This window comes from Eubalaena glacialis, chromosome 13 (genome assembly GCF_028564815.1).
Source record: "Eubalaena glacialis isolate mEubGla1 chromosome 13, mEubGla1.1.hap2.+ XY, whole genome shotgun sequence".
Classification (NCBI taxonomy): Eukaryota; Metazoa; Chordata; class Mammalia; order Artiodactyla; family Balaenidae; genus Eubalaena; species Eubalaena glacialis.
The window spans coordinates 57,509,343-57,535,158 of NC_083728.1; the positions used below are offsets into that span (position 1 = coordinate 57,509,343).

At 59.0% G+C, this 25,816-nt stretch overlaps 3 protein-coding genes across 11 annotated transcripts; 2 read left to right on the forward strand and 1 right to left on the reverse strand.

Annotated features, from left to right (window-relative positions):
• The first annotated feature begins 883 nt into the window (after window positions 1–883).
• On the forward strand, window positions 884–11,075 carry E4F1 (E4F transcription factor 1). Of its 6 annotated transcripts, none has more exons than XM_061208985.1 (14): window positions 884–1,067; window positions 3,470–3,618; window positions 4,617–4,722; window positions 7,161–7,354; window positions 7,452–7,572; window positions 7,758–7,910; window positions 8,011–8,180; window positions 8,530–8,739; window positions 9,014–9,122; window positions 9,282–9,499; window positions 9,688–9,886; window positions 9,960–10,102; window positions 10,174–10,236; window positions 10,318–11,075. In XM_061208985.1, the coding sequence occupies exons 1-14, from the start codon at window positions 908–910 to the stop codon at window positions 10,672–10,674; spliced, it is 2,352 nt and encodes a 783-aa protein (XP_061064968.1). In that variant the 5' UTR covers window positions 884–907; the 3' UTR covers window positions 10,675–11,075. The 6 variants fall into 6 exon arrangements, with proteins under 6 accessions (XP_061064968.1, XP_061064969.1, XP_061064970.1 ...); XM_061208986.1 differs by having other exon boundaries at window positions 9,017–9,122; XM_061208987.1 differs by having other exon boundaries at window positions 979–1,067; window positions 3,470–3,698.
• Window positions 11,070–13,936, forward strand: DNASE1L2 (deoxyribonuclease 1 like 2). 4 transcript variants are annotated; one of them, XM_061208994.1, is made up of 7 exons: window positions 11,070–12,159; window positions 12,254–12,342; window positions 12,421–12,504; window positions 12,586–12,686; window positions 12,766–12,878; window positions 13,022–13,273; window positions 13,645–13,936. In XM_061208994.1, exons 1-7 carry the CDS (start codon window positions 12,016–12,018, stop codon window positions 13,696–13,698), a joined length of 837 nt encoding a protein of 278 aa, XP_061064977.1. In that variant the 5' UTR covers window positions 11,070–12,015; the 3' UTR covers window positions 13,699–13,936. The 4 variants fall into 4 exon arrangements, with proteins under 4 accessions (XP_061064977.1, XP_061064978.1, XP_061064976.1 ...); XM_061208995.1 differs by having other exon boundaries at window positions 11,070–11,714; window positions 12,059–12,159; window positions 12,254–12,504; XM_061208993.1 differs by lacking the exon at window positions 13,645–13,936 and having other exon boundaries at window positions 11,070–11,714; window positions 11,999–12,159; window positions 12,254–12,504; window positions 13,022–13,363.
• Window positions 13,937–14,998: 1,062 nt separating this feature from the next.
• Window positions 14,999–24,955, reverse strand: ECI1 (enoyl-CoA delta isomerase 1). The gene is made up of 7 exons (XM_061208996.1): window positions 24,862–24,955; window positions 24,645–24,758; window positions 21,816–21,943; window positions 18,100–18,246; window positions 17,172–17,293; window positions 16,882–17,060; window positions 14,999–15,504 (listed from the first exon to the last, which is right to left on the reverse strand). The coding sequence occupies exons 1-7, from the start codon at window positions 24,911–24,913 to the stop codon at window positions 15,338–15,340; spliced, it is 909 nt and encodes a 302-aa protein (XP_061064979.1). The 5' UTR covers window positions 24,914–24,955; the 3' UTR covers window positions 14,999–15,337.
• Between the last annotated feature and the right edge of the window lie 861 nt (window positions 24,956–25,816).

The window sequence follows — 25,816 nt, forward strand, 5'->3', positions numbered from 1 at the left end:
GTGGTGCAGTGGTTGGGAGTCCACCTGCCAATGCAGGGGACACGGGTTCGAGCCCTGGCCCGGAATGATCCCACATGCCGCGGAGCAACTAAGCCCGTGCGCCACAACTACTGAGCCTGCTATCTAGAGCTCGCGTGCCACAGCTACTGAAGCCGGTACGCCTAGAGCCCGTGCTCCACAACAAGAGAAGCCACTGCAGTGAGAAGCCCGCGCACCGCAATGAAGAGTAGCCCCCGCCCACCGCAACCAGAGAAAGCCCGCACACAGCAATGAAGACCCAACGCAGCCAAAAATAAAAATAAAAAATAAATAAAATTTAAAAAAAAATAAAGAATGAAACGGTTAGTGAAGCTACCCGTGAGCCATCCCCAACTCGGGTTTTCCCTTGTGACTGGGTCAACCATCAAGGGAGGTTCTGCCACCCGAGGGGGTCGGGGGCGGGCAGCGAGTACCACTCTACTGGTCCGAGCTGGGGCGGTGTCCCGGCAGCGGCCCACTCGAGTTCGGCCTACTCGAGCTCGGATCGCGGCTGGGCACCTGCGGCGGCAGCACCGGCTCAGGGCCGGTCAGTTGGCGCCGCCAGTTCGCTAGAGCCTTGAAGGAGCTGCCGGAACCCAGCCCCAGCCACGGCCAGCGGGCCCTCCCAGGCCCCGCGCCACCTCCTGTCAGTCCTCTCCACCTTAACTACACCACTCCCAGCAGTCCCGCCCCGTCTCTTCTCTCCCTGAGCTTGGCCCCGCCTCTGCGGTTCCAGGCCACACCCTCGGGCTCCGCCCCGCCTCCTGCCAATCAAACCCACCCTGGCCCCGCCCATCGTCCTCCTCCTGTCTTCTCGCTAGCCTTGGCGCGGCCCGTTGTTATGACGACACGGTCGTAAATCCGCCATCTTCCTGCGGCGCGTTGCGACATGGAGAGCGCGATGGCAGTGCGGGTAACGGCCGCGCATACGGCAGAAGCCCGGACCGAAGCCGGGCAGGAAGCGGGCGAGGGCGGGGTCGCGGCGGCGGCGGCGGCGGCCTTGGCCCCCGGTGGCTTCCTCGGCCTCCCGGCGCCCTTTAGCGAGGAAGGTAACAGGGCCGGACGGGGCCGGGAGCGGCCAGGGTGGGGACGGCTCAGCTTGGCTGGTGGAGGCCCCGACGGCCTGAGCTGCTGGCGCGACAGACCCTCCCAGGCCAGGTTCCTTGCAGACCTCACGGGTCCCCACGGGACCCCTCATAGCCTTCCACGAGCCCCCCGGTTTCCTCAGACCCTCAGGCCTAACCCTGGCGGGGCGCCCACCACCCCCGTGGGCCCCAGTGCCCACCCGCGGATACTCACCTGTGTCCAAGCCACCGGGGCTGTCAGTGTAGACCTCGGAGATCGCCTCCACTGCCTGCCCCGCCCTCAGGCCAGCGGCCCGGCCCCCCTCTGCCTCCCAGTCTCGACAGGGCCCTGCCCTCCTCCGCGCCCCCTCCCACTTCACCTGACGGGCCACTGGGGCCCTGGCCGCGGCGTGACTGGAGGCTCCGGGAGGGCGGGGCCTCGGGTCTTTACAGCACCCGAGGGGAGGCAGCAGAGCTCTGTCCCAGACCTGCCTCTTTCTAGCTGTTTGATCCTGGGCAGGTAACCACATACCTCTCTGAGCCTCCATTTCCCCTTACAGAATAGGGATGCTACTGTTGAGGATAATGTATCGAGCACTTACCATGCATCAGCCTTTTTCATTCTCAAGACAGCCCTAGATGCCGTTATTATTATTACTATTATTATTCCCATTTTGTAGATGAGGAAAATTGAGGTTCAAATATGTGAAAGTGACCAGGTCACCCAGCTAGTAAGTACCAAGGACTTGTTGGATACCAGGATTGTGTGACTCCTCAACCCACTCCCTTAACTTCTGGGTTCTGCCGCCTCATAGGATGGTGGTGAGAATCAAAATAGAGCATGTATGTGAATCTCTGAGAACAGTTTTGGAGACACACAGGGGCACTGATAGCTTTTGGAGACAGAATTCTGGTCTCTACCCTCTGAGCTTGTCCCAGGAAGCTTTAGACTGGGCCGGGCAGGAGGGGGTTGGTGGTGATATCGGGGTGGTGGTCTTTGTCCCCACAGGATTTGTAATTCTCAGTACATCATTTCTTGCTCCTTATTCCAGCTTGGGTAGGTAGCTTGGCATGGGGGGCAGTGCTATCCGCAGAGGGGTCTCTTTGGAGGTTGCTGTGCCCTGCTGGGCTTGCCCAGGGCCTTATCTCACTCAGTGTTACAGGGGCTGGGTGTGTCCCCTTCTGTGGTGGGGATTCCTTCAATGGCAACACGCTGGTGCTGAGTCAGACTTGGGGAGTGGGGTGGGAGGGTTAGGAGGGTACAGTCACCTCAGTGCTTGGCTTGTGACTGTGAACCATCTGGAAGGGACCGCCCTCTGTCAGGTGGCCTTCTGTGAGTCTCGGCTGTGGTTTGGCCCTTTGCTCATTAATCCAATAGACATCAACGGGGCTCCTTCTGTCCTCCAGGCCTGGGTTTGACCTTGATGTGGGACTGCACTGAGGTGGTGAGAACTGGCAGACTTTTATGAAAGCAGAAGGAGCATCTCCCCATCCCTTAGGGTAAACAGCAGGGTGTCTGGGGTAGACCCTCAAGTTCAGGTTCTGGCCCCAACACTCACCAGCTGGGTGGCCTTGAATCTCAAGTTGTTCTTCTAGAGAGGGAATAGTCACTTCTATTTCCTCAGGGTGCTGGCCGGATTTGCTGATGGCCCCAGTAAGATGCCCAGCACACAGTAGGGGACTCAGTGAGCCGGAAGTCTCTACTGCAGGACCTGGGGCAGGCACTGGCTGGTCAGCCCAGATGGTGAGGGGCTCAGGTGCGGTGGCCCATGGCCCTGGGGTGTGGAACCCCTCTGGGAAGTCCCACCCTGCGCGTCTTCACCAGAGTAGGGAGGTGCCGCCTGTTTGGAACCAGTGAAGCATGAAGTCAGAGTGAGAAAAGAGTGGTCATGGGTGAGGGTGCCCCACCTCTCCCATGTTTGCTGAGGACTGGCCTCTCAGCTAGAGCCTGTACACACACACTGAGTCGGCCCATTTTACAGATGAAGAAACAGACCCAGACCTGGTCACTGAGGTGCCCAAGGGCACATGCAAACCCCAACAGTCTTAAACCCTGGTCCTCCACTGTCCCCAAACCAGCTTGGCTGAATCTCTCTGCCTCCCAGCTGCTCCCTGGGCCTCTCTCCCCGCATCTCTGAAGTAGGGACTTTGGATCCCTACAGCCTAAGTGTATGGTCAGGGTTATCCCCTGCTGGATGCTGCTCTTCCTAGGGTGGGCACTGCTGCAGACCTCCGGAGAAGGGGCCTGCCACCCTGGGCTCCCAAGAGTGTTCTCAGCCCCTTTGGGAGGGCTAGGGAAGGCACCTCTGGTTCTGATGCCACCCTTGGGTGCATCTGCCTGGGGCTGGAATCCCTCCCAAGCCCCACTGACCGCAGGCTCGTTGCAGATGAAGATGACGTGCACCGATGTGGCCGCTGCCAGGCGGAGTTCACCGCCTTGGAGGACTTTGTTCAGCACAAGCTCCAGAAGGTCTGCCAGCGGGTGCCCCAGGAGGCCCTGCCTGCCACCACTGCTGCTGCGCTGCTGGGTCAGGAGGTAGCATCCCCCTACTGCCATTGCACACGTGCGTGCCCTCCACCCCGCCCCTCGGCGGACAGCAGGATGAGGAGGTGGAGGCATGTCAAGACGGACCTGTGCCACCGGGGTGGGCAGAGGGCAGGCATCCGGCTGTGGGTGGGGGACTCCTGGCGGTGCTCTGGGCTTTCCCGGATGGCCTGGGATGCGGGCCCTCTCAGCAGCCTCTGGCTGAAGCCTGCACAGTTGGGGCCTGGGGTCCCTCCTTTCTTGAAGCCTGAGGGCCTGTTCTGGCTTAGGGATATCACGGTGGCTTTTGTCCTTTTGTCTCCTGTCCTGTACATATGGTTCCTGGGGATCCCACAAACAAAGTGTGGCTCTGTGGAGCCCACAACTCTGTCATAAAAATGGTCAACTTTGTTGCACTCGGTGTGTACTCGGGCTGTACATGCACAGTCCTACTGAGGCCCACGGCACCCCTGTGGGCTGGGCGCTCTTGTCATCCTCATCCTATGGAAGTGGGAAAGGAGACTCCAAGAGAAGTCAGGTGCCTCTGGTCACCCCGGGAGTGGCCCAGAGGAGTGGGCCCAGAATTGTCTCACTCTGACTCTGTGCTCTTTTCCTGCCCCTCCCAGAGGTGTCCTCTACTCTGGAAGGCCCCCGGCCCCACATCCCTGGGGGCCCTTTCCCCTGATCACCTGGCTGGGCTATATGGAGGTGCTCACCTTCATCTCTGCAGAGCCAGCTGAGCCTCAAGCTGGAGCTTCTAGTCACTTCATCCTGGAGTCCTCCCTGAGGGTGCTCAGGGCTCCGCATGGGGCCCTTGGTGGCTGGAGGCATTAGAGTGATGGGGCCGACCCCTGGGCCTGGGGTGGAGGGTTCAGGCTGGGAGTCAGGCTCAGAGCAGTGGTCTGTTGTGGGAGATGAGAGGCCTCACCCCAGCCATCCTGCATGGACATAAACCCGAGCTCTGGAGCCCTGGAGACGAGTCTCCTCTGTCCCCTGTCGCCCAATGGCAGGTGGAACCAGCAGCAGCAGGCTCAGAGGAGCCCATCACTGTGGCCCACATCGTGGTGGAGGCAGCCGCTCTCACGGCAGACATCAGCCACGCTCCTGACATTGTCGGTAAGCTGGTTTGGCCCCACCATGGCTGTTCACGCGTGGCTTTCTCAGCGCTGAGGCATTGCTGACCTGTTAGTCATCCGCGGTCAAGGCTGAAAGCTGGGGACCTCTGCTGCCTGTGCCCCTCTGCTGTCCCGAGAGCAAGGCCTGGCCGAGGAGGGGCTGAGACCTTGTGTGCACCTTCCCCAGGGCAGGGCCTGCAGCAAGAGCAAGCGTTGGCCACCAGGCCCTGCCCTGCCCTGCCCAGAAAGCGGAAGCCCAGAACCTGGGCAGCCCTGGGGGACACCTGGGCCTCGGGGAGTCTTCACTTTGTGCATAAATCATGAGCTGGCTGCTCTCTCCTGCTGCTGCCCCAGACTGTCTCTGCCCTGGTCCTTCCGGAATCTTCCCTACTTTTTTGCCACCCCCCAACCCCAACCCTGGTTCCTACTTCCCACCCCACAGTTGGCTCTGGAGGGTCAGGCTGGGGTGTGTGTGGGGTGCACCTGCTGCTGCAGCTCCACCCTGACCTGCTGCCTGACCTTGGCCTTCACCTCCCCAGTGCTCACTCCCTCCGGCGTGGGGGTGGCGATTCCTATCCTGATTCTTACATGGCCTTTAAAAGCATACAACGCCAAGTCAGGCTCTTTGATGGCTTTTTTAAAGTGCAGTAGGGCAGGGAGTGTTGGGGTGTTGAGAGGTCTGGATTGGGTCACGTGCTCCTTAATAGGAAGCAGGTGAGCGTGCAGCTGGGCCATTCAAAGGGCAGCCCGAGGGAGCGGGGGGCTGGGTGTGAGCGTGGCAGTGGAGGGAGGCTGGGCTGGGCCTGATGCCACGGGAGGTTGGGAAGGGAATGGGCAGGGGCCTTGGCAGGGATGTGAGTAGGTGACTGGACAGGAAGCAGGTTTGGGCAACAGGTAGAACTTGGCCTTGGGAAGCCCTTGGGACCAGCTGGAGCAGGAAGAGGTGGGGAGGCGACCTGGGGGAGGGGAACCTCAGAGCAGGCTGTTCTGCCAAGGTCCCATCCCAGGGAAGCTACAGGACCTGTCCCTGTCTCCACATTGTCTTTCCCCCGACATTCCTGTGGACGAAGACGGTTGCCTGTTGCTCCTCTGGGATAAGAGGGCTGACATGTGGGAGGTGGGGCCATGCCCAGCCCTGGTGTGGCATTTGGCTTCTTGGGTGGTGGTGTCATATGGGAAAACAGGTTCCCTGGGTTCAGGCAGCATCTCCAGGCTCTGGCCCCCTGGCTAGCCAGGCCCTGCCTGCCATCCAGCCTCCAGCTGGCCCAAGCCCGTGGCTGGGCAGCTCCTTGTGCTCCAGGGGCTCCTCTCTGGGCACCCCCGGCCTCTCTTGCACCCTTGGGAGTTTCCCCTTTGCAGGCATCCTGGGTATCCCAAATGTCCCCTTGGCGTCAGCTGCTCAGCGATCTGGAGCCCAGGCCAGAGTCCTAAACCACCAGCTGCTGGCATCGCAGGGCTGGGGGTTCTCAGTCCTTGCTGGGCTGGGGGGTGCAGTTCCCAGGGACTGCACAGGGGCTGGATACCCACTGCAGGCTCTCCTGCCTCTTCCCTGGAAACAAATTTACATTTTATCTCTGGACTCAGGGCAGCCACGTTCCCCCCTTCTCTGACTCCTCTGTCTGCTGTGCCACACTCAAACTCAAGTCCTAGCCTGGCAGAAATCCCTGTTCTTTTGGAAATTCACTCCTGGCGGGGAGGAAAGATAAAGCTTCAAGCATGTCAGCCAGGGCAGGAGCGAGAGATGCCCTTAATTGTTTGAGTCACGGCACTTCCGTTCTGTTTTGGGAGAATGGTTTGTCAAAACACGATGCCAGCCTGATTGAGATGGTTTCTAAGAAGCGGCTTCACAACCGATTCCCATGTGTCATTTTCATGAGCAGAAATTGTGAAGTGTGTGTCAGATTTCTTCAACCCTCGTGAGAGCTGCAAAAGCACAGCCTTCCTTCCTCAGACTGTCCTAGGCGTGTCGAGCGCTCCCTCTCCCAGGCTGGGTCTCTTGCCTGCCTGCCTTGAAACCGATGCTGGTGGGTGATCCCCAGAGGCATTTCCTCCTCACGTTAGCCAGAGCAGCGAGGGGGCCAATGGTGGCGAGTTGGCCTGTCCACTGCCTCTGTGCCGGCACTCTGCCGCCCTTGGACACGGCGGGACCCCTGTGCACATCTAGTCGTGCGTGCCTCTTGGCTGAGGGAAGGGGGCATCCGTGCTCATGGTGGGTTTCCCCGCTGAACACATTCTGGAGGCCTGGAGCTCCTCTGGGCAGCTCCATGGAGTCAGAGCACAGTACCTCCCACCCTTTCAGGCTGAGCAGGCGCCATGTACTGGGGCTGGGGGTTGGTCAAGACAAATCCACTGTGCCACAGCAGTGTCCTCGGGCTGGGATCCGAGGAAGCGGCAGGGCCCATGGCATTCCAAGGCTCAGGCCCATCTGCCTCTCCTCAGGTGGTGGACACATCAAAGAGGTCATCGTGGCCTCTGAGGCGGAGCCGGGGGACAGCGGGATGGCAGAGGCCCGGGGCAGCCCCAACCGTCAGGGGCCTGGGCTCTCTGGGGAGGGTGAGCAGGCCCAGGTCAAGCTGCTGGTGAACAAGGACGGCCGCTACGTGTGCTTGCTGTGCCACAAGACCTTCAAGACGGTGAGGCCCTGGGGCCGCGGGCGCACTGGCTGTGGGAGCCAAGCCTTCCTGCTCCTGCCCAGGGAGGTGCCTGAGCCTCGCCGCCCCTCCCCCACAGGGCAGCATCCTTAAGGCCCACATGATCACCCACAGTAGCCGAAAGGACCACGAGTGCAAACTGTGTGGGGCCTCCTTTCGGACCAAAGGCTCACTCATCCGGCACCACCGGCGGCACACAGGTGAGCCGGCCTCGGGCCTGGGGCCGGGAGCTGCACAGCACGCTGCCGCTGGCCCTGGGGGTGCCCCGGCTCCTGGGCTTCGTGGCCCCTTCCTCCTGGTGGTACGGAGGCTGTGGCTCCAGGCCTGCCTTCCCCTCAGCACCAAGCCAGCGTCCTGCCCGAGGCTGACACCATTCTCTCTGCAGATGAGCGCCCCTATAAGTGTGCCAAGTGTGGGAAAAGCTTCCGCGAGTCGGGTGCGCTGACCCGGCACCTCAAGTCTCTCACCCCGTGCACGGAAAAAATCCGCTTCAGCATGAGCAAAGATGTGGTTGTCGGCAAAGAGGACACTCCCACAGGTCAGTGTGGTCGGGGGCTCCCTGCCCTGGCCCTGGCTGCTCTCTGAGTGCCACCCTGGTTGGGTGTTTCTTCATGGACTCTCTTGGTTCTGCCTTAAAGGGCCTGGTGCCTCCACCGTGGGGACTGTTACATCATCGGCAATGACAGGCGGGCCCATGGAAACTTCGCCTGTGATTCACCTGGTGACAGATGCCAAGGGCACTGTCATCCACGAAGTCCACGTCCAGATGCAAGAGCTTCCCCTGGGCATGAAAGCCCTCACCCCAGAGGTGGGGACAGGTCAGGGGAGGCCTTTGTCTGCTCAGCACCAGGCTCTGTTCTGGGCACTGGCTCCACTGGGAACAGGACTGACATGGGCCTGCCTTCCTGGTGCTCAGTCTGGTTGCCGGGTGGGGAGATGGGAGACCCAGGTCATGGCAGGGAGGGGCAACGGAGAGTGAGCTGGGGATGAGGTGGGGCAGGGGAAGGCAGGTGGAGCGGGCTGTGGGGCACCCAGGGGCATTCCTGAGTGAAGACGCCAGGTATGCATGGGGGCCCCTGGGGCTGCCCTGTGCGGTGGTGTCGGGTGGGTGCTGTGTGCCGGGCTGCCTGGCCAGCCTCCCTTTGCCTCCCCTGCAGCCCCCCGGCCCCGAGGAGCTTCCCTGTTCCAGCGAGGGCAGCCGTGAGAACCTGCTGCACCAGGCCATGCAGAACTCTGGCATTGTCCTTGAGCGGGTCCCTGGGGAGGAGGGAGCCCTGGAGCCAGCCCCTCCCACTGTGTCCAGTCCCCAGCCCCTGGGAGATGGTCCCCCAGAACTGCCGCTGCTGGAGGTGGAACAGGTGGAGACAGTAGGTGCCTGCGCTGCCGGCGTGCCCCTTCTGGGGGGCTGGACCTTGGGTACAAAGTCACCATGCTATCCTGGCCGCCACCAGCCTCCTTGCTGTGCTCCCTGCGGTGGAAAGTTGCATCACTGTATGCAGTGACTTTGTCCCCTTATCTGTTTATCGCCTTCCTTGGGCCCATTATGGAGCCTCCCAGGGTGGGGGTGCCTCGGTCTGGCCTCCACGGCGCTGCTCGGGCCCAGCCTGCAATGGGTACTGGAGGTGCGCTGTGGTCCCCCAGCAGGTGGCCAGTGAGGCCTCAGCTGTGCCCAGGACCCACCCATGCCCTCAGTGCAGTGAGACCTTCCCAACGGCGGCCACCCTGGAGGCCCACAAAAGAGGCCACGCAGGTGGGTGGCAGGTTGGTGGGGGTACTGGGCAGTGGACGGCCGTGGGTAGCCGGGAGGGGCTCTCGGGTGTGCTGTGGACGGTCAGGGTTGCCTGTGGGCAGGTGGCTAGGGTGGGGCCCTCGGGTGGTGGTCCTGGCCTGACACGGAGTGTGGCCCCAGGGCCGAGGCCATTCACATGCCCGCAGTGTGGCAAGGCCTTCCCCAAGGCCTACCTGCTCAAGAAGCACCAGGAGGTGCATGTGCACGAGCGCCGCTTCCGCTGTGGGGACTGCGGGAAGCTCTACAAGACCATCGCCCATGTCCGCGGCCACCGGCGTGTCCACTCAGATGAGAGGCCCTACCCCTGTCCCGAGTGTGGCAAGTGCTACAAGACCAAGGTGGGCCCCTGATCCCCCATCTGTGGGCTCCCCGCTCCCTGAGCCAGATCTGTCCCTTGTTCCGTGCCCCCAGACCTCCCTCCTCACCCCTCACCCCTCACCTGACAGCCTGCTCAGTCCCAGCCGGGGCCCTCAGAGGGGGCTGGGAGAGCCAAGGCCAGGCTGGCCCTGATGGTGGGTCTCCACAGAATGCCCAGCAGGTGCACTTCCGGACACACCTGGAGGAGAAGCCGCACGTGTGCCCGTTCTGCAGCCGAGGCTTCCGGGAGAAGGGCTCGCTGGTGCGGCACGTGCGGCACCACACGGGCGAGAAGCCCTTCAAGTGCTACAAGTGCGGCCGCGGCTTTGCCGAGCATGGCACGCTCAACCGGCACCTGCGTACCAAAGGTGGGGCCGGGAGGCGGCAGGGAGGGGGTGGGGGGCCGCGGCTGGCCGGCACTGACTGAGCTCCCCGCCACAGGGGGCTGCCTGCTGGAGGTGGAGGAGTTGCTGGTGTCCGAGGAGAGCCCCACAGCGGCCGCCGCCGTCCTCGCCGACGACCCTCACACCGTGTTGGTCGAGTTCTCGTCCGTGGTAGCCGACACCCAGGAGTACATCATCGAGGTGGGTGTGGGGCCACCGGGGTTCGGATGGGGCCTGGGGCGGGCAAGGCTGACCTCTGACCCTCCATCCAGGCCACTGCGGATGATGCAGAGACCAGCGAAGCCACGGAGATCATTGAGGGCACCCAGACGGAGGTGAGGGGCTGGGGGATGGGCGGGGTGGGGTGGCCTGGCACCCTCACCAGATTCATGGGCTGAGCCTTGAGCCACCCACAGGTGGACAGTCACATCATGAAGGTAGTGCAGCAGATCGTGCACCAGGCCAGCGCCGGGCACCAGATCATCGTGCAGAATGTGACCATGGACCAGGAGGCAGGGCTGGGCACAGAGGCAGCTGCTGCCGACACCATCACTATCGCCACCCCCGAGAGCCTGACGGAGCAGGTGGCCATGACGCTGGCCTCAGCCATCAGCGAGGGCACTGTGCTCACGGCCCGCTCGGGTACAAATGGTGCCGAGCAGGCCACCGTGACCATGGTATCATCGGAGGACATTGAGATCCTGGAGCATGCGGGAGAGCTGGTCATCGCCTCGCCGGAGGGCCAGCTTGAGGTGCAGACGGTCATCGTCTAACACGGGCGCCTGCACGGTCCCGGGGGGCTGGGCTGGGGCAGGGGGCGAGGACCCCGAGCGCCCTGCCCCTGCCTGCCTGGCCGAGTACAGAGAAGATGGGCATAGAACTCAGGTGTTCAGAGGAGATGCGGAAGTGTAAATACACAGAGTTTTTGGTTGCTTTACAATAAAACATGAAAACCCGCCGCTTGTGATGTTGCGGCAGTGCCAGCCTCAGGGGCTGGTGCCACTGCCCTGGCAGGTTCCTCTGTGGCAGCCCCTGCCTGCCCAGGGATCCCAACAGGGCTGGAGGCACCTTGGCAGTGTGTGGGTATCATTGGTATGTGGACAGGCAGCCTCCTGCTGCTGCCTTGCCCAGCTGGAGCTGTGACCCCAGCTTCCTGAGGCCCGTCGAGGTGGGTGGGAGGGGGTGCTGCTTCCTAGCCTGCAATCCTGGGGCCTCCCTGGGGCCGGGGAATGAGGCTGGGAGACCCAGGAGTCTCGGCTTTTTACCTTGAGGTGACAACGTGTGGAGAAGCAGCAGGAGATGCTGGGCCACAAATGGGGCCAGTCTTTCCTGATTGTGTTGCCTTAGTTTCCCTGAGGGGATGCAGCTTGAGAGAGATTCTGGGTGACCTAGTTTCTCGGGGGCAGGGACAGGAGCAAGACCTGGACCGTGGGCATGTCTGGTCCTCTTTCCCAGTTCTGATGCAGCTCTTGGGCTGGCAGGGCCTTCTGAGTCCCTGTTCTGACAGGCTTGGGGGCACCAGAGCAGTCTCAAGGTGGATCCCCTGCCGCCTTGCCCTGCGGGGGGGCGGTGGTCTCTGTGGGAATGGGAGCCAGGAGTTACAGTGCCCAATTTGTGGAGGGGGCGGGACCCAGTGCAGTCCCAGCCCCTCCCTGGACCAGGGCTTCAAATACGGAGCTGGGGCGCCAGAGCTGCTGCTAGACCAAGCCCTTGCAGTCTGTCCTGTGCCGCAGACACACCCCCAGCTGGGACCTCAGACTTCTACTGGGACCCAGATCCTAAGCCTCTGACACAGCCAATCCACATCCCTCAGGTGAGTCGGGGGGGGGGGCTGCTGAGCCGGGGGCTGGATGTGAATGGAGTCTCAATATTTGGGCCTCAGTTTCCCCACGGAGGAGAAAGGCCACGGCCGTAAGCCCAGCCCACCACCCTGGGGAGACCTGGAGAGCGGCAGGGGGAGGATATGCCTTCCTGCCAGCCACCAATGGGTGGCAGAACCTGCCCGGCCCCCGCGTCCCAGCAGCCGGGACTGAGAAGGGTGGGCTGGTGTGTCCGATTCCATGTCCGCGCTCACGCGGCCGTGTCTCTGCCTCTAAGCCCGCCTGCTTTGCGCCATGGGCGGGCCCCTGGCCTTACTGGCCACGCTCTGGGCGCTAGGGGCTGCTGGAGACGCAGCGCTGCGCATCGGAGCTTTCAACATCCGGAGCTTCGGCGACAGCAAAGTGTCGGACCCGGCCTGCAGCGGCATCATCGCGCAAGTGAGGCTGGGGACCCTGGGCGGGGTCGCAGCTGGGCTCCGCGGGCTAATTTGCTGCGCACACGTGACCCCGCACCTGCCGGCCCCTCCCCCAGATCCTGGCTGGCTATGACATCACGCTGGTGCAGGAGGTGCGGGAATCCGACCTGAGCGCCGTATCCACGCTCATGGAGCAGATCAACAGGTATGGCGGGCAGGGCCCAACGTGGGCCCAGGTCTTGGAGCGATGCCTTGACCCCGGGCTTGGCCGGTGTCTCCGCAGCATGTCCAGGCACGAGTACAGCTTCGTGAGCAGTGAGCCGCTGGGTCGGGACCAGCATAAGGAAACGTACCTGTTCATCTACAGGTGAGGGGCGGGGATGCGGGGGAGGGGTGCGCGGGGCAGGAGGGGGCCCGCTTAGGGCGCCCACCCACCCTCTACACCCAGGAAGGACGCGGTGTCGGTAGTGGACACGTACCAGTACCCGGACCCGGAGGACGCCTTCAGTCGTGAACCTTTCGTGGTCAAGTTCTCGGCACCGGGGTCAGGTGAGGCCCTGCCCGTCCCGCAGGCCCCGCCCGTCCCGCAGGCCCCGTCTCAGCCCCTGACATCTACCTCCTCCTGCAGCTGCCGAGGAGTTAATGTTGATTCCGCTGCACGCGGCGCCGCACCAAGCCGTGGCCGAGATCGACGCGCTCTACGATGTGTACCTGGACGTGATAAGAAAGTGGGGCACCGACGTAAGCCCCTATGTCCGCATGGCCCCGCCCTGCCCCACGTCCCCGGGTCCCAGAGGCGCACCCTGGGGGTCGGCCACAGGCGTGAGGCTCTGCGCGCGCGGCCCCTCCCACAGGCTCAGACCCGGTTCCGCGGTGCCCCACAGGACATGCTGTTTCTGGGCGACTTTAACGCCGACTGCAGCTATGTGCAGGCTCAGGACTGGCCGGCCATCCGCCTGCGCAGCAGCGAGGTCTTCAAGTGGCTCATCCCGGACAGCGCCGACACCACGGTGGGCAACTCGGACTGTGCCTACGACCGCATCGTGGTCTGTGGTGCCCACCTGCGCAGCAGCCTGAAGCCCCAGTCGGCCGCTGTACACGACTTCCAGGAGGAATTCGGCCTGTACCAGGCTCAGGCGAGTGCTGGGCCCAGTAGGAGCAAGGCCCAACCTCAGTACACCTGGCGCTTCCCTCCCTGCACTAGTGTTTCTAGAAAAGGCCCTTAGAGGTTCAGTTCTGGCTGAATGGAACAAATCTGGGATGGCAATACAGGAAGCTCTTTACCTCCCCAGAGTGGGGTCCCGAGGCCATGCTCCCACCCAACCCACGCAGCTGGGATGGATAGCCCAGGCCTCGCTGGTCTGTTCCCCCACCCCCAGATGCAGTGGTTTGTGGACACCCAGTGGGCCCCTTCCTGGGGGGTGGGGTGGGGCAGTTTTCTGGGGTGGAGCCTGAGGGAGGACTGGCTGCTCAGCAGGGCCTCAGGGTTGGCCCCTTCTCTCTCCAGGCCCTGGCCATCAGTGACCATTTTCCTGTGGAGGTGACCCTCAAGTCCCACTGACAGCGCTGAAGCCTGGCCAGGGCAGGCTGCCTGCAGACTCTGGCCACAAGGAGCAAGCCCCACAGGGCTGCAGCGTAGGGTCAGCTGGGCCTGGACAAGTGATGGGACTACTCGGAGCCTGTTTCCCCATCGTGAAATGGGCTGCCACCACTACCTCATAAGGTTGTGAGAAGCACCTCATAGAGCACTGGGCACACAGCTGAGCTCAATAAACAGCGAACACTCAGCCAGGACCACACACACGTGTTGGCTCTGACGCCTTCATGTCCTTTCTTAGGACTCAGCTCTTCTGGGGCACAAACCTTGGTCCTACAGCCCAGCAGGTCCCTGGTCCCAGCCCACTTAGGGGACAGGGACAGCCTGGCCTGCCCATTCCACATCCTGCTGGGAACTGACCACCTCCAGACCAGGGTGGCTCCAGAAGGCAGCTCCTGTGCTCACTGGCTGAAGCTCCCTGCTCTTTCTTTGTGCAAACTAAATGCTTTCAGGCACCTGTACTGAGTGCAGCTGGGGCTAAGTGCTCACACACAGGTAGTGTGGACGTACAAGGCCAACCTCCCAGTCCTCAGTGTTCCTCCTATGGTCCCGGTTCCCGGGCCTGCAGGCCACTCACAGGCACTCGTGTATGAGGGTCCTTTCCTACCCAGCACTGCAGTTGGCGGGGGTGGGGGGGCGGTCAAGAAGGCTGGCCCCCTGCAACCAGCTGGCTGGCAGCGCTGGGACATGTGGAGAGCCTCCTCACTGGTGAGCAGGCAGGTTGGGTTAATAAGGTCCTGCCCACAGAACCTGAACAGCTCACAGTGGTACAGCCCCTTCAAAGGTACCTTCCTGGTAGCTTCTTCCTCAGGAGCCCTGGGCTGGGCAAGGACTCAGCAGGGAGGACAGTGGCCTGCACCCTGAGTAAGCCCATCACCTGAGGATTGGGAACAAGCAGAACTGGGGTACACAGTGTAACTGACAGGGGCCCGATGAGGTTTCTGGTTTTCGAAGCATCTCACCTTTGGCAGGATTTAACTGGCCTGAATTGTATGGGAGGGAAAAACCTTTGTTTCAAGAATTTGAACAAGCTTTTCTTGCTAGATCTTTCTAAAGTAAGATTTAGGACACTTGTAATGTAAAATGCCTCCCTCCTCCCTCTCCAAGTCACCCAATTTCTCTGAAATTTATACAGGCTTTCCATCCAAACAAAAAACATGGCGGCCCAAGGGCTTTTCCCTTTTCCTTTTCTTGTGTGGCTTGCCAGGGCCCACAACTACCTGGCCTTATGCCTCCAGCAGTCAGCCATTCCACCAGCCAGGGATGGGAAACTCAAGGACTTTATTCTGCTCTGGGAGAGGAGACACTCAACGGTGACATCGCTGAGGTCCAGAAGGGTGCCACCTACCAGTTTATGATTCCCCAATCAAGACACTGCTTGCCAGCTGTGCCCACCTGCCCACCTGCCAGGCACAAAGGGTACTCGTGAGTGGTAACAGGCCTTGGGACTATGGCTACAAGGAACGGGCCTTTTAGGGCGATGAGCAAAACAAAGAGCTAAAAGTACTTTTAAATTGGAAAACGCCTTCTTTAAATCCCTTGGAACCATAGGGCCCCCAGAAGGGTGCATATGGCTAAAAACCCTGCATGGGCAGCCCAGCCCTTAGCCTTTCTTTTGTTTGAGCTTTTCTAAGTACATCTGCAGGGACTTCTGGATGGAGTCTCTGGAGATGAAACTGACAAAGTTCTGGATGTCCGTGTCGCGCTGCTTCACCAGGCGGTCTACCGTGGTCTTTCGCATCATGTTCTTGGTCAGCTGTCGAGCGTGATCTAAAGAAGATGGGTCCCACCTGTGAAAACCCATGCTCTGCTCTGGGACAGTGGTATTCCCAAGCTTTCCAAGAGAGTTCCAACTGAAACTCCAGTAGAAAACTTAGAAAATTCAAGTGAGCAAAGAGAAGAAAATGAAAGCCACCTGTTCCCTACTGTCCATCGATTTCCTTTAAAATCATACAGGACGATATTGTGAAAGTTGCCTTTTTAACCTGTTATTTTCCCTCAACTATATTGTCGGCAATATTTTCCATGTCACTGAATATTCTTTTACAACATAATTAATGGCTGCACGGTATTCAGGCATTTGTCTGTGTCAGGCATTGGCAAACCTGGCCCCCCAGAGATCAAGAGCCAAGAATGGTACATTTTTATATAGACGGAAAAAATTTTAAAAGGGTAATATTTTGTGATACGTGAAAATTACATGAAATTCAGAATTCGGTGGCCTGGTTTTATTGGAACACAGACACGCTTGTTAGTTCACGTGCTCTAAGGCCGCCCTCCTGCTCTGGTGCCGTAGTTATGGCAGAGACCATGTGACCAACAAAGCCGAAAATCTCCCTGGCTCTTTACAGACAGCCTGCTGATCCCTGGTTTCTACCATAGTTGATATAAGCAGCCTTATTTCTTTTTCTTTTTTTTTTTTTTTTGGCCACACTGCATGTGGGATCTTAGTTCCCTGACCAGGGATAGAACCTACACCCCCTGCAGTGGAAGCGGGCAGTCTTAACCACTGGACCACCAGAGACGTCCCAAGCAGCCCTATTTCTATACACAGACACACAAGCTGTTTCCAGTTGTCTGTGTAGTGGGTTGAACAGTGGACCCCAAAAAAGTATGTGCAAGAGGCCTTATTAGGAAAAAGGTCTTTGCAGGTGTAACTGAGATCATCTTGGATTCAGGGTGGGCCCTAAATCCAGGGACAGGTGTCCTTAAAAGGAGAGGGAGCTCTGAGATATAGAGACACACTGTGGGAGAAGGTCATGTGAAGACACAGCAGGGATGGGAGTGACGCAGCCACAGCCAAGGACGCCTGGAGCCCCCAAAACTGAAAGAGGCAGGAAGGAGCCTCCCGCAGAGCCTCTGGCAGGAGCGAGGGCCTGCCCACACCGATTTTAGACTTCTGGCCTCCAGACTGAGAGAGAATGCATTTCCCTTGTTTTAAGCACCCCACCCCCCGCAACTCCCCCTCTTGTGGTAATTTGTTACATCAGCCTCAGGACACTAGGTCAGTCTGCTATTGTGAATGGCTCATATGTGAATTGCTTGAGAACTTCCTGTCTCACCAGAAGCTCCAGGCTGGGGAGGGGACGGGGCTCTACTTGCCCACCGGTACCCACAGCTGTTGCCCCACCCCCCCATGCCCCTCACCTGGAATGGCCATCCACCGGGCCATCACCGAGAGCGCTGTGCTCAGCACCTGGTCCTCAGGCACCACCTGGTCCACCAGGCCCACCTGGAGGGCCTCTGCTGGCCGGAAGAGCAACCCCAGCTGCAGGGCCTGCTCTGAGGCACGGTGCCCAATGGTGTTCACAAAGGTGTCTTTGAACCTGGAAGCAGACACCCACTCACGGTGGGCTCAGGGCTCCCGGGAGATGGGGGTGGGGGGGGTGGGCTCAGCCCCGGGTCTGGTGGAGTGTGGGTGCAACCCCCAGCCTTACCAGAAGGGGGCGACGATGCCCAGCAGGGTCTCGTTCAGCCCCATGAGGTACTTGGGGTTGTCAGCCAGGATTCGGTAGTCGCAGGTGAGGGAGATAAGGCAGCCTCCGGCCGGGCAGGCTCCCTACAGGGGAAGCAGGACCACCGGGCTCTGGGTGCTGCCGTGGCTGGTTCCGGTCATCTTCCAGAGAGCCAGGGTCCCAAGAAAGGGCCTCAGGTGGCTGTGAGCTCTTGGGTGCCTCCAGCCCCCAGGATGCTGTACCAACACTGTCTGGGGGTGTGCGCACAATGGGCTCCGGCTCACCCATCAGCCTGAGGCCGTGGGCACTGGCAGGGCGGCCAGCACTCAGGCCCAGAACATCCCCTCTTTTCTCAGGCTCATGTCAGGGCAGCAAGCGGCCTCTCCTCTCCTCTCCTCCAGCAGGAGGTCCTCCGAGGCCCGACCTCACTCTGCCCTCATCTCACACATCCACTGCCCCAGAGACCGTCAGCGGCCACCACACCCCATGGAGTCTTCCTGACTCTGGCCATCCCTCCTTTCCACCCAGCTCAGGCTCTCCTGGCACCTCTCTGGCCTTAGCCCCACCCCTGCCTTCCCCAGGTTAGGCCAAAGTGATATTCCCAAATGTAGATCTGATCCCCCACTTGCCCCCACCCTCATAACCCTCCTGCTGGGCCACGTCGACCATGGGCCCTGGTTCCTGCCCCCACACTCACCCCCACCTCAGTGAGCAAGTCCCCCCCAGCCCCACCCCTAGGCCCCCCCCTTCACCTGGTCTGTAATGGCAAGCTGACCTGTGCACCTTTGAGGGTCTCCCGACTGCCCCCTTCCTCTCCGAGGGCTTCTTGAGGGCAGGGCCACGTCCACCCCCACCCTAAGGGCTGGCCTGCAGCGAGCCATGGAGGCCCCTCGGGAGCGGGGACACTCACGTTGATGGCGGCGATCAGCACCAGGTTGGATAGGTACAGCCGCAGCCACAACTCCTGCACCGCTTTCCAGTACTCGGCATAGTGGGCCGGGTTCTTCCCGCACATCTCCGTCAGGTCCAGGCCTGCGGAGAAGACCCTGGGGCAGTCCTGGGGAGGTGGGGGGTGGGCAGGGGCCCCGTCAGAGTCTGCCCCACGATGCCAACACAGCCCCAGGGCCCAGGGAGCCCACAGGTGCTCAAGGGACAGAGGAGCTGAGGCCATGCTCGGGCAGCACGATGCTGTCCCCAGGAGCCCAGAGCTGGGGGCTCCAGGGAGGCAGCCTGGACCTCCCTTGCACTCTGTTCCTTCTGCATCCTGGGATATTCTTCCCTTTCCAGCTTCAAACTGGAAGAAAAGGCAGCAGGGCCAGGTGCTCCTCCAAGGACATAAACACACCGGACTCTGTGCATACCTCTGTGCTCATCCTGGGCAGAGGAACTCAGGGGCGGGGGAGGACTCCTGACGGTCGGAGGGGACACACGTTCTGATTTACCCCAAAAGCAAACTGCAGACTCCGGTGCAGGCTGGAAGGTGCAGCTATCAGGACTTGGCCAGGGAAGGAGGGAGTGGTGAGCAGTCAAGACGACAGACCTCGGGACTTCCCTGGTGGTCCAGTGGTTAAGAATCTGCCTTCCAGTGCAGGGGATGTGGGTTCGATCCCTGGTCGGGGAACTAAGATCCCACAGGCCGCAGGCAACTAAGCCTGTGCACCGCAACGAAAGATCCCGTGTGCTGCAACTAAGACCCGATGCAGCCAAAAGTAAATAAAATAAAATGGTTTTTGTTTAAAAAAAAAAAAAAAAGATGGACCAACTTATGTCACTGCTGCAGTCTGGTCATCATGCAGTTAGCTTTAAAAAAAAAAAAAAGCAGACAGACCTCTGCCCTGGGCTGTCACACGTGAGACAGAAGCCTGGGGAAGGATCTGTAAGGCACGTCTGTCCTGTGTGGACGCCCCAGGCCCCAACACAGCCGCTGAAGTGGAGGTGGGGAGCACAGACCAAGGCAGAAGGTGCTTCTGGGCATGGGCACCAGGTTCTGGGTGCTCTGTCAAGAAGGCAGGCCAGGGGAGGGGCAGCTCCCCAGCCCTCACCCGAGAACACCGCACCTGGGGTTGCTGATCACTAACCAGCACTGGCCGCGGTCACCATGTGCTGCTGCAGCAACGACCAAACCCCCTCCCCTGCCTGCAGTGTCTGCGAGGAGGGGCAGCCACACTCGAAGTCCTCTACATCCTTATATTAAGCGACAAAAGCAAGTTGCAGTGCAGGGCACACATGCTGCCCCGTGTTTCTCATATACACACGTGCCTGTGTGTGCACTGATACCAGCAGGCTGGCCTTTTGTTTACGTGGAACGTGTTCCACTCCTGTCACTAAGAAGGCCCCACAGGGATGGGAAGACTGGTGGTTGGTACACCACGTCCTGCTGTCTCACAGGTCCTGCTGTCTCACAGGCCAGAGCAGGGACCCATGAGCCAGTGCCTGTGGGGGGTGGGGGGGTGGGACGTCAGGGGGATGGAGCTGCTCCCGCTCTGAGGATGTGGCAGGACTGACATTCAGCTTTTCAGCCTTCCTCCTTAATCTCTTCCCACCATGAGCTCCTGGCTCCCCCCTCCCCACTGCCTCCCCAATTCATTTTCTCAGCACAGAAGCTGGAGAGGCTGACAGCACTTGCCCACAGTCCTGGCGCTGGAGGGAAGCAAAGGCAAAGAACTCTATTCTGGATGCGAGAGAAACGAACACATTAATCCCAGCTGGGGATGGCCTCTGCCAGACAGATGAAAACGGATGTGGGTTGGCCTATTTCCGTGATTTCTGTGATTCAGCAACGTGTCTGTAGTGGGCCGAACTGTGTCCCCGAAGAAGACAAGGTCAAGTCCGCACCCCAGTACCCGAGAATGTGACCTTATTCAGAAATAGCGTCTTTGCAGATGAGATCAAGTTAAGATGAGGTCATACTGGAGTATGGGGGTCCTAAATCCTTTGACTGGTGTCCTTCTGAGGAGGATTTGGACACAGAGACAGGGCAGACGGCCACGTGGAGACAAGTACAGGACCCCAGGGGCCCCCCGAAGCTGGCAGAAGCAAAGGATTCTCCCCCACGGCCTCTAGATGTGATTGGCCCTGTTGACACCTTGATTTTGAACCTGTGGCCTCCAGACCGTGAGGGAATACATTTCTGTTGTTCTGCTCCACTGCTCCCCGTTGGTGGTCCTTCGTTAAGGTGGCCCCAACTAACACAAGTCCTTCCAAAACATTTGCTGAGGACCCACTTTGGGCCAGGCCTTGTGCTACGTACACAGGAGGCACTTGATACAGAACACGAGGCGCAGACACATTGCTGGGGGGGAGGACACTGTCGCAGGGAGAACGCAGGCTCCGGAGGGACAAATGCTGGCTCCCTGTCCCCAGAGCACAGGGGCTGGGGGCCTGGACAAGCGACGGGTCTTCCCCTCTTTTGTTCTAAAGGTCCTATCTTTGGTGACATGCAATTCTCTCATTTTCACAGCATAATAAAGAAAACGTCAGGCTATGAAATGACACCTTAAATGGAGTATTTTCAGGAATTATCCAGGGTGAAAAATTCCTAGGCAATTTCAGCATCTCTAGGCAGGTCAGAAAGTTCCCTCAAATGATCTACACCCAGTATCAGTCCTACACTTGGAGCAATAAGGTTATCTCACTCCCATGGGATGGGGCAAGGCTTGGCTCTGCAAACCCCAGCTTCACAGGACGCACTGGGTGCGTGCATCAGGCCAGCCCCTGAGGGTCCCCTGCTGGTCCGTGCCTCCAGCACGGTGATGGGTCCCCTCGTCAGAGGCAGCCAGGCTCTCCAGAGCTGCAACTCCAGGCCACCCCAGGACAACCTGAGGGTTTAAGGAAGCAGGTGCGAGCCCACAGTGGACATTCCAAACCTTGGCCTAAAAGGTGCAGGAAGCAGGCTGTGACTGTCTGCTCCCTGCACCTTTAATGACGGCGGGGCCAAGGTGTTCCCATTGGTCTCTAGTATCGTGGCACTTAGCTTTGGGGTACACTCATGCTGTCTGTGGCTCCTGGTGACCCCAGGAAAGGTGACCCCAGTGCTCTTCCTGACCCAAAGAAGTCCTGTCGTTACCAGCATTTGCTGGCTTGTAGGGGAAATGCTGCCATTCCCATTCCCCTCGAGAATTCAGAAGGGAAAAGCCTGCCCTCTGAGACCTCAACTCTAGGACCTGTCCAGACGGGAATGGAGGGCACAGCTTTTGGGATGGGCACCATCACTGGGGCTGGCCTGGGTGGGTGCCCCAGGAAGCTGCTGCCAAGTTTGCACAGGGTCCACCCTTCGTGAGGTCGCGTGGCCTCAAGGGTATCCTGCAGAAACGTCACCTGTGCTCACCTACATCCTGGCCCAGGGCGTGGAGGGTCGAGGCTTGCCCCAGGTCTGGCTCCACAACCGCATGACCTGGGAGGTGGCCTGGGAACTAGGGATCAGCCTCCTGTGGGAGAACCAGCTGCCCATGGCACGACCCCCTCGAGCCCCCACACCCAGGACTACAACCCCTGGAAGCCCCTTGTGGTGGCACCCACGCCTGGGCCGCCTGGGTTTTCTCTGCCATGTGAAGTGTGTAGGAGGGCTCCCGAGTCTGGACTTCGACCTGAGAACTTGGGGCCTTGGGGGAGCTAAGGAGCACCCACCGAAGTCAGGATGACGCCTCGGAAGGTCTTGTCATTCTCCAGCTTCTCCAGGCTGATAATGAACTCTGTCAGCAGCTCTAGGCTGAGGCTGTTCACTGGGGGGTTCTTGAACTTCACCACGGCGACCCCTAGTTTGAAAATGAAGAGGACAAAACTCATACCCAGCATGGGAAAGGTGCCCCCAACTACCCTGCACCCTCAACCAGGCCATGGGAAGCTACACAGATTTTGGGTTTTTTAAATTGAGGTGAGATTCATATACCTTATAAGAAAGGGAACCCTGTACCCATCAGCAGTTACCATTCCTCCTGTTCCAGTTCCTGGCAATCAGTTATCTCCTTCCTGTTCCTATGGATTTGCCAATTGTGGACATTTCACATAAGTGGAATCATATGTGACCTTTTCTGTCTTTCTTCCTTCATTTACTGTTTTCAAGGTTCATTTATGTAGCAGCATGTGTCAGTGCTTCATTCTTTCTTAAGATCAAATAACGCTCCATTATCTGTGTACAGCATGTTTTGCTTATCCATTCATCTGCTGATGGACACTTGTGTTAGTTCCACCTTTTGGCCATTGTGAGTAATACTGCTGTGAACATTCATGTACAAATTTTTGTTGATCTTTTTCTCCCAGATGTAAGTCCTACATCCTCAGGGGAGTAGGAAATGGCCTTAGTTTCTTGAGTAAGTGAGCAAACTCTAAGAACCAGATGTGCAAGGAGGAACTCCAGTGGGGGCCTCTGGTTCATGCTTGTTTAAGGATTGAGAGTAAGAATATCAGGGGTCAGATGTTCTTAAACGCTCCATCTATTCATTTATACTGCCAGGAGCAGGGAAAGCAGGAGTGGCAGGGCCTGCCCTTGTGGACAGTGCAGCTACTGGCCTGGGCCGGCTGGGGCCATCTGTTCTCACTGCCTGGCCCAAGGGCAGACCCCAAGGGCTTCAGAAATGCCACCATTCACTTAGGGTACATTCCCTGGTCAAGGCCTTGGAAATCTCTGGATAGTCAACACAAACCATTCTCTAGGAATGAGAATTAAGTCCTGAAGGCAAAGAGACTCTTTTGAGACCTATGATTTATGAGGAAGAGGTAATTATTAACTGGCTACAGGTATGTACATGTATACATAAGAAGCAATCAAAACTTTCAGAAGTGAGCTCCCAAACTTGGTTCGGAGGTAAGTTTCTTTTTTCTTTTTTTAAAATTTATTTATTTATTTTATTTTTGGCTGCATTGGGTCTTTGTTGCTGCGTGCAGGCTCTTCTCTAGTTGTGGCGAGCGGGGGCTACTCTTTGTTGCGGTGTGTGGGCTTCTCATTGCGGTGGCTTCTCTTGTTGCGGAGCACGGGCTCTAGGTACATGGGCTTCAGTAGTTGTGGCACGTGGGCTCTAGAGCACAGGCTCAGTAGTTGTGGCACACAGGCTTAGTTGCTCCATGGCATGTGGGATCTTCCCAGACCAGGGATCGGACCCCTGTCCCCTGCATTGGCAGGCAGATGCTTAACCACTGCGTCACCAGGGAAATCTCAAATGAAAACATTTTAAAAAGCACTTTTATTCCATTAATTCCTCCAAGCCTCAAGATGCCTGAAGGTTACCCAGGTCTGGCAGTGAGGACAGAACCAAGCCTGGCTTTCTGACCTCAAACTCAACCTTCTACCACGATAAGCTGTTGAAGCTAGCGAGTTCTTCCATGGTGGGGTGGGAAAGCACTTTGGTAAAAAATTGTCTCACTGATAATTTTTTTCTTACTTGTTTACATAACAGAAAGTCTACCATTCAAACCATTTTAAAGTGTACAATTCAGTGGTATTAAGTATATTCACAATCTTGTGCAACCACCACCACCTACTCCAATACTTTAAAAATGTGTTTTATGCAATTTTTGATATATATTCAAATCTGTCACAGAAATGATCCTTTCAGAAACTCAGGTTTGTGTTGGACTTGTAGTTGGGCCCCTCATCACCTGGCTCGGGCAGCCCCCAACCCAGAGAGGAGCTAAACTAGAGAACTGAACCAAGGAACACGATGGGTGCCCTGACAGCAGTCCAGGCACAGGCAGCGTTGCACAACCTGTGTGTGTCTGGGGTGCTCAGGGGGGCTGAGGCTGTAGCCCCATTTGGGGAGGAGCTTGGCTCCCTGCCAAGCCAGAGTGGAGTGGGGATGGGGGCATCTTGAAAGGCTGAGGCCAGGAGCTGGGAGGTCATGAGACAGCTTGTCCTAAAATCTGACGCTGCACGTCTCCGATGCCAAGCCTGCTCAGGACCCAGCTCTGAAGTGCTCTCTGGTAGAGAAAGCACTGGTTTCTCTTTCAAAAGTGCTTTTTCTATCTTTTTAAAATCCCCCTTGGAGACTTTTAAGAGGTGTTCTGATGGAGTGGGTAGGAGTGATTTCACTTGTGGCTCCTGGCTTTAATTAAAAAAATATCTACTGGGTTCTGTGCCACTTGGGAGTATTAAGAAAAATTAAAATATTTTATTCTGAAATACTTCCAATTATTTTAGTTCCCAATTTAATAGCTAAGGAGCACATGCCCCAAACTTTAAAAACTGAAATATTTTTATCTTCATAATGAACTGGGGGGCGAAAACACCTAGAATGATGACCCTTAAGCTTTGAACTCAACAGAAACTGCCTTTAAAATTGGGCTTTGTCCCGTGGCCTTTAGAAATTCGAGCGTTCTCCCGAGTCTGGATTCCAGGTCTGGGCCTGGAGCTGGGGGAGATCAAACGCACTGCCCAGTGAAGCCCGCTCTGCTGCCAGCGCCCCCCTCTTTCCCCACAGCCGGGCGGCCGGGCGCTCGGGAGACCGCGCTCCGGGCGCTTACCTGCGGCTGCGTCCGGCTCCACCAGCACCCGCTGGGTCCCGAAGCGCCGCGCGCTGTCCCCGCCGCCGGCCGCTGGCTCCGTCCGCCTGATGGTCGCGCCCTGGAGCAGGGCCCCTGCGGAGGGCAGCGTGAGGCCCGTTAGCCTGCCGCGCCCGCACGGCCCCGGCCCCCGGCCCCTGCCCCCTGCCCAATTCGACCCCCGCCCCGGGTCACGCACACGGGCGAGGCAGAGCACGCGAGAAGCCGCGCATTCCCACCGCCAGCGCCATCTTGACCGCGCTGGGTCGGGGTTGCAGCGCCGGGGTGTGGCCTTGCCGCCCGCCCCGCCCCCAGGGCCCAGGCCTCTCCTCCGGGAGGCGGGGGCTGCGCCCGGCCCAGGCCGCGGTCGGAGGCCCGAGCGGGCGGAGCCTCGGCATTAGCTGAGCAGGACGCTGGGGCTGCGGGGTGAAGGGGCGCCGGTAGGGAGGCCCGGACAGGCCAGACGCCGCGCTCCCCACGACCCGCAGCTGCGCCACCACGCAAAGATCGAGCCGCCCAGGCCCGGGACCACAAATAAGTCACGGAGTGTGCGAGTCCCGGAGAGGGTTGTGAGCTGAGCGGTAGTCAGGGACTGTGGGGATCCCGGCAGCTTGCGGCTCCGCAGAGCCCCCAGCAGACCTGTGGGCACTGGAAAGGATGCTAGAGCGAGTGCTGATGGGGGCCAGTGTGAACTCCGCCTCCTGCCTGCGGGGGGACCAGGAAATCACAGCTGGTGGTTTAGCCACAGGCATGGGGCAGCATAGCCTGGTGACTAAGAACTGACCCTTCACCTTCCCCAAGGGGGTGAGGCGCCCTCACACCACTGTGGGACTGCAGTGCTCCCCACAAGGAAGGGGAAGGAGACATCTCGTGTTTGTATTTGCTTGATCCTGCCTGAACACTGTTCTGACCATTCAGTTTGAACACTGGACACGGTAAGGGCCAAGGGCCAAGTACAGGGAGCAACTGAGACTTTTGTTTTTGTAACATCTTAAGTGTTTTCAATTGTTCCTTGTGGAACAAACCAGTTTTTGAGGTGGAAAATAGTTTTTCCATGGCCACCTAAAATAGCAGCAGCAAATGAAATCCACATTTCTGGTCAGGCAGAATTCAAAGCTCCCGGAATATAAAGGTGATAAAACACCTCTTTCTGG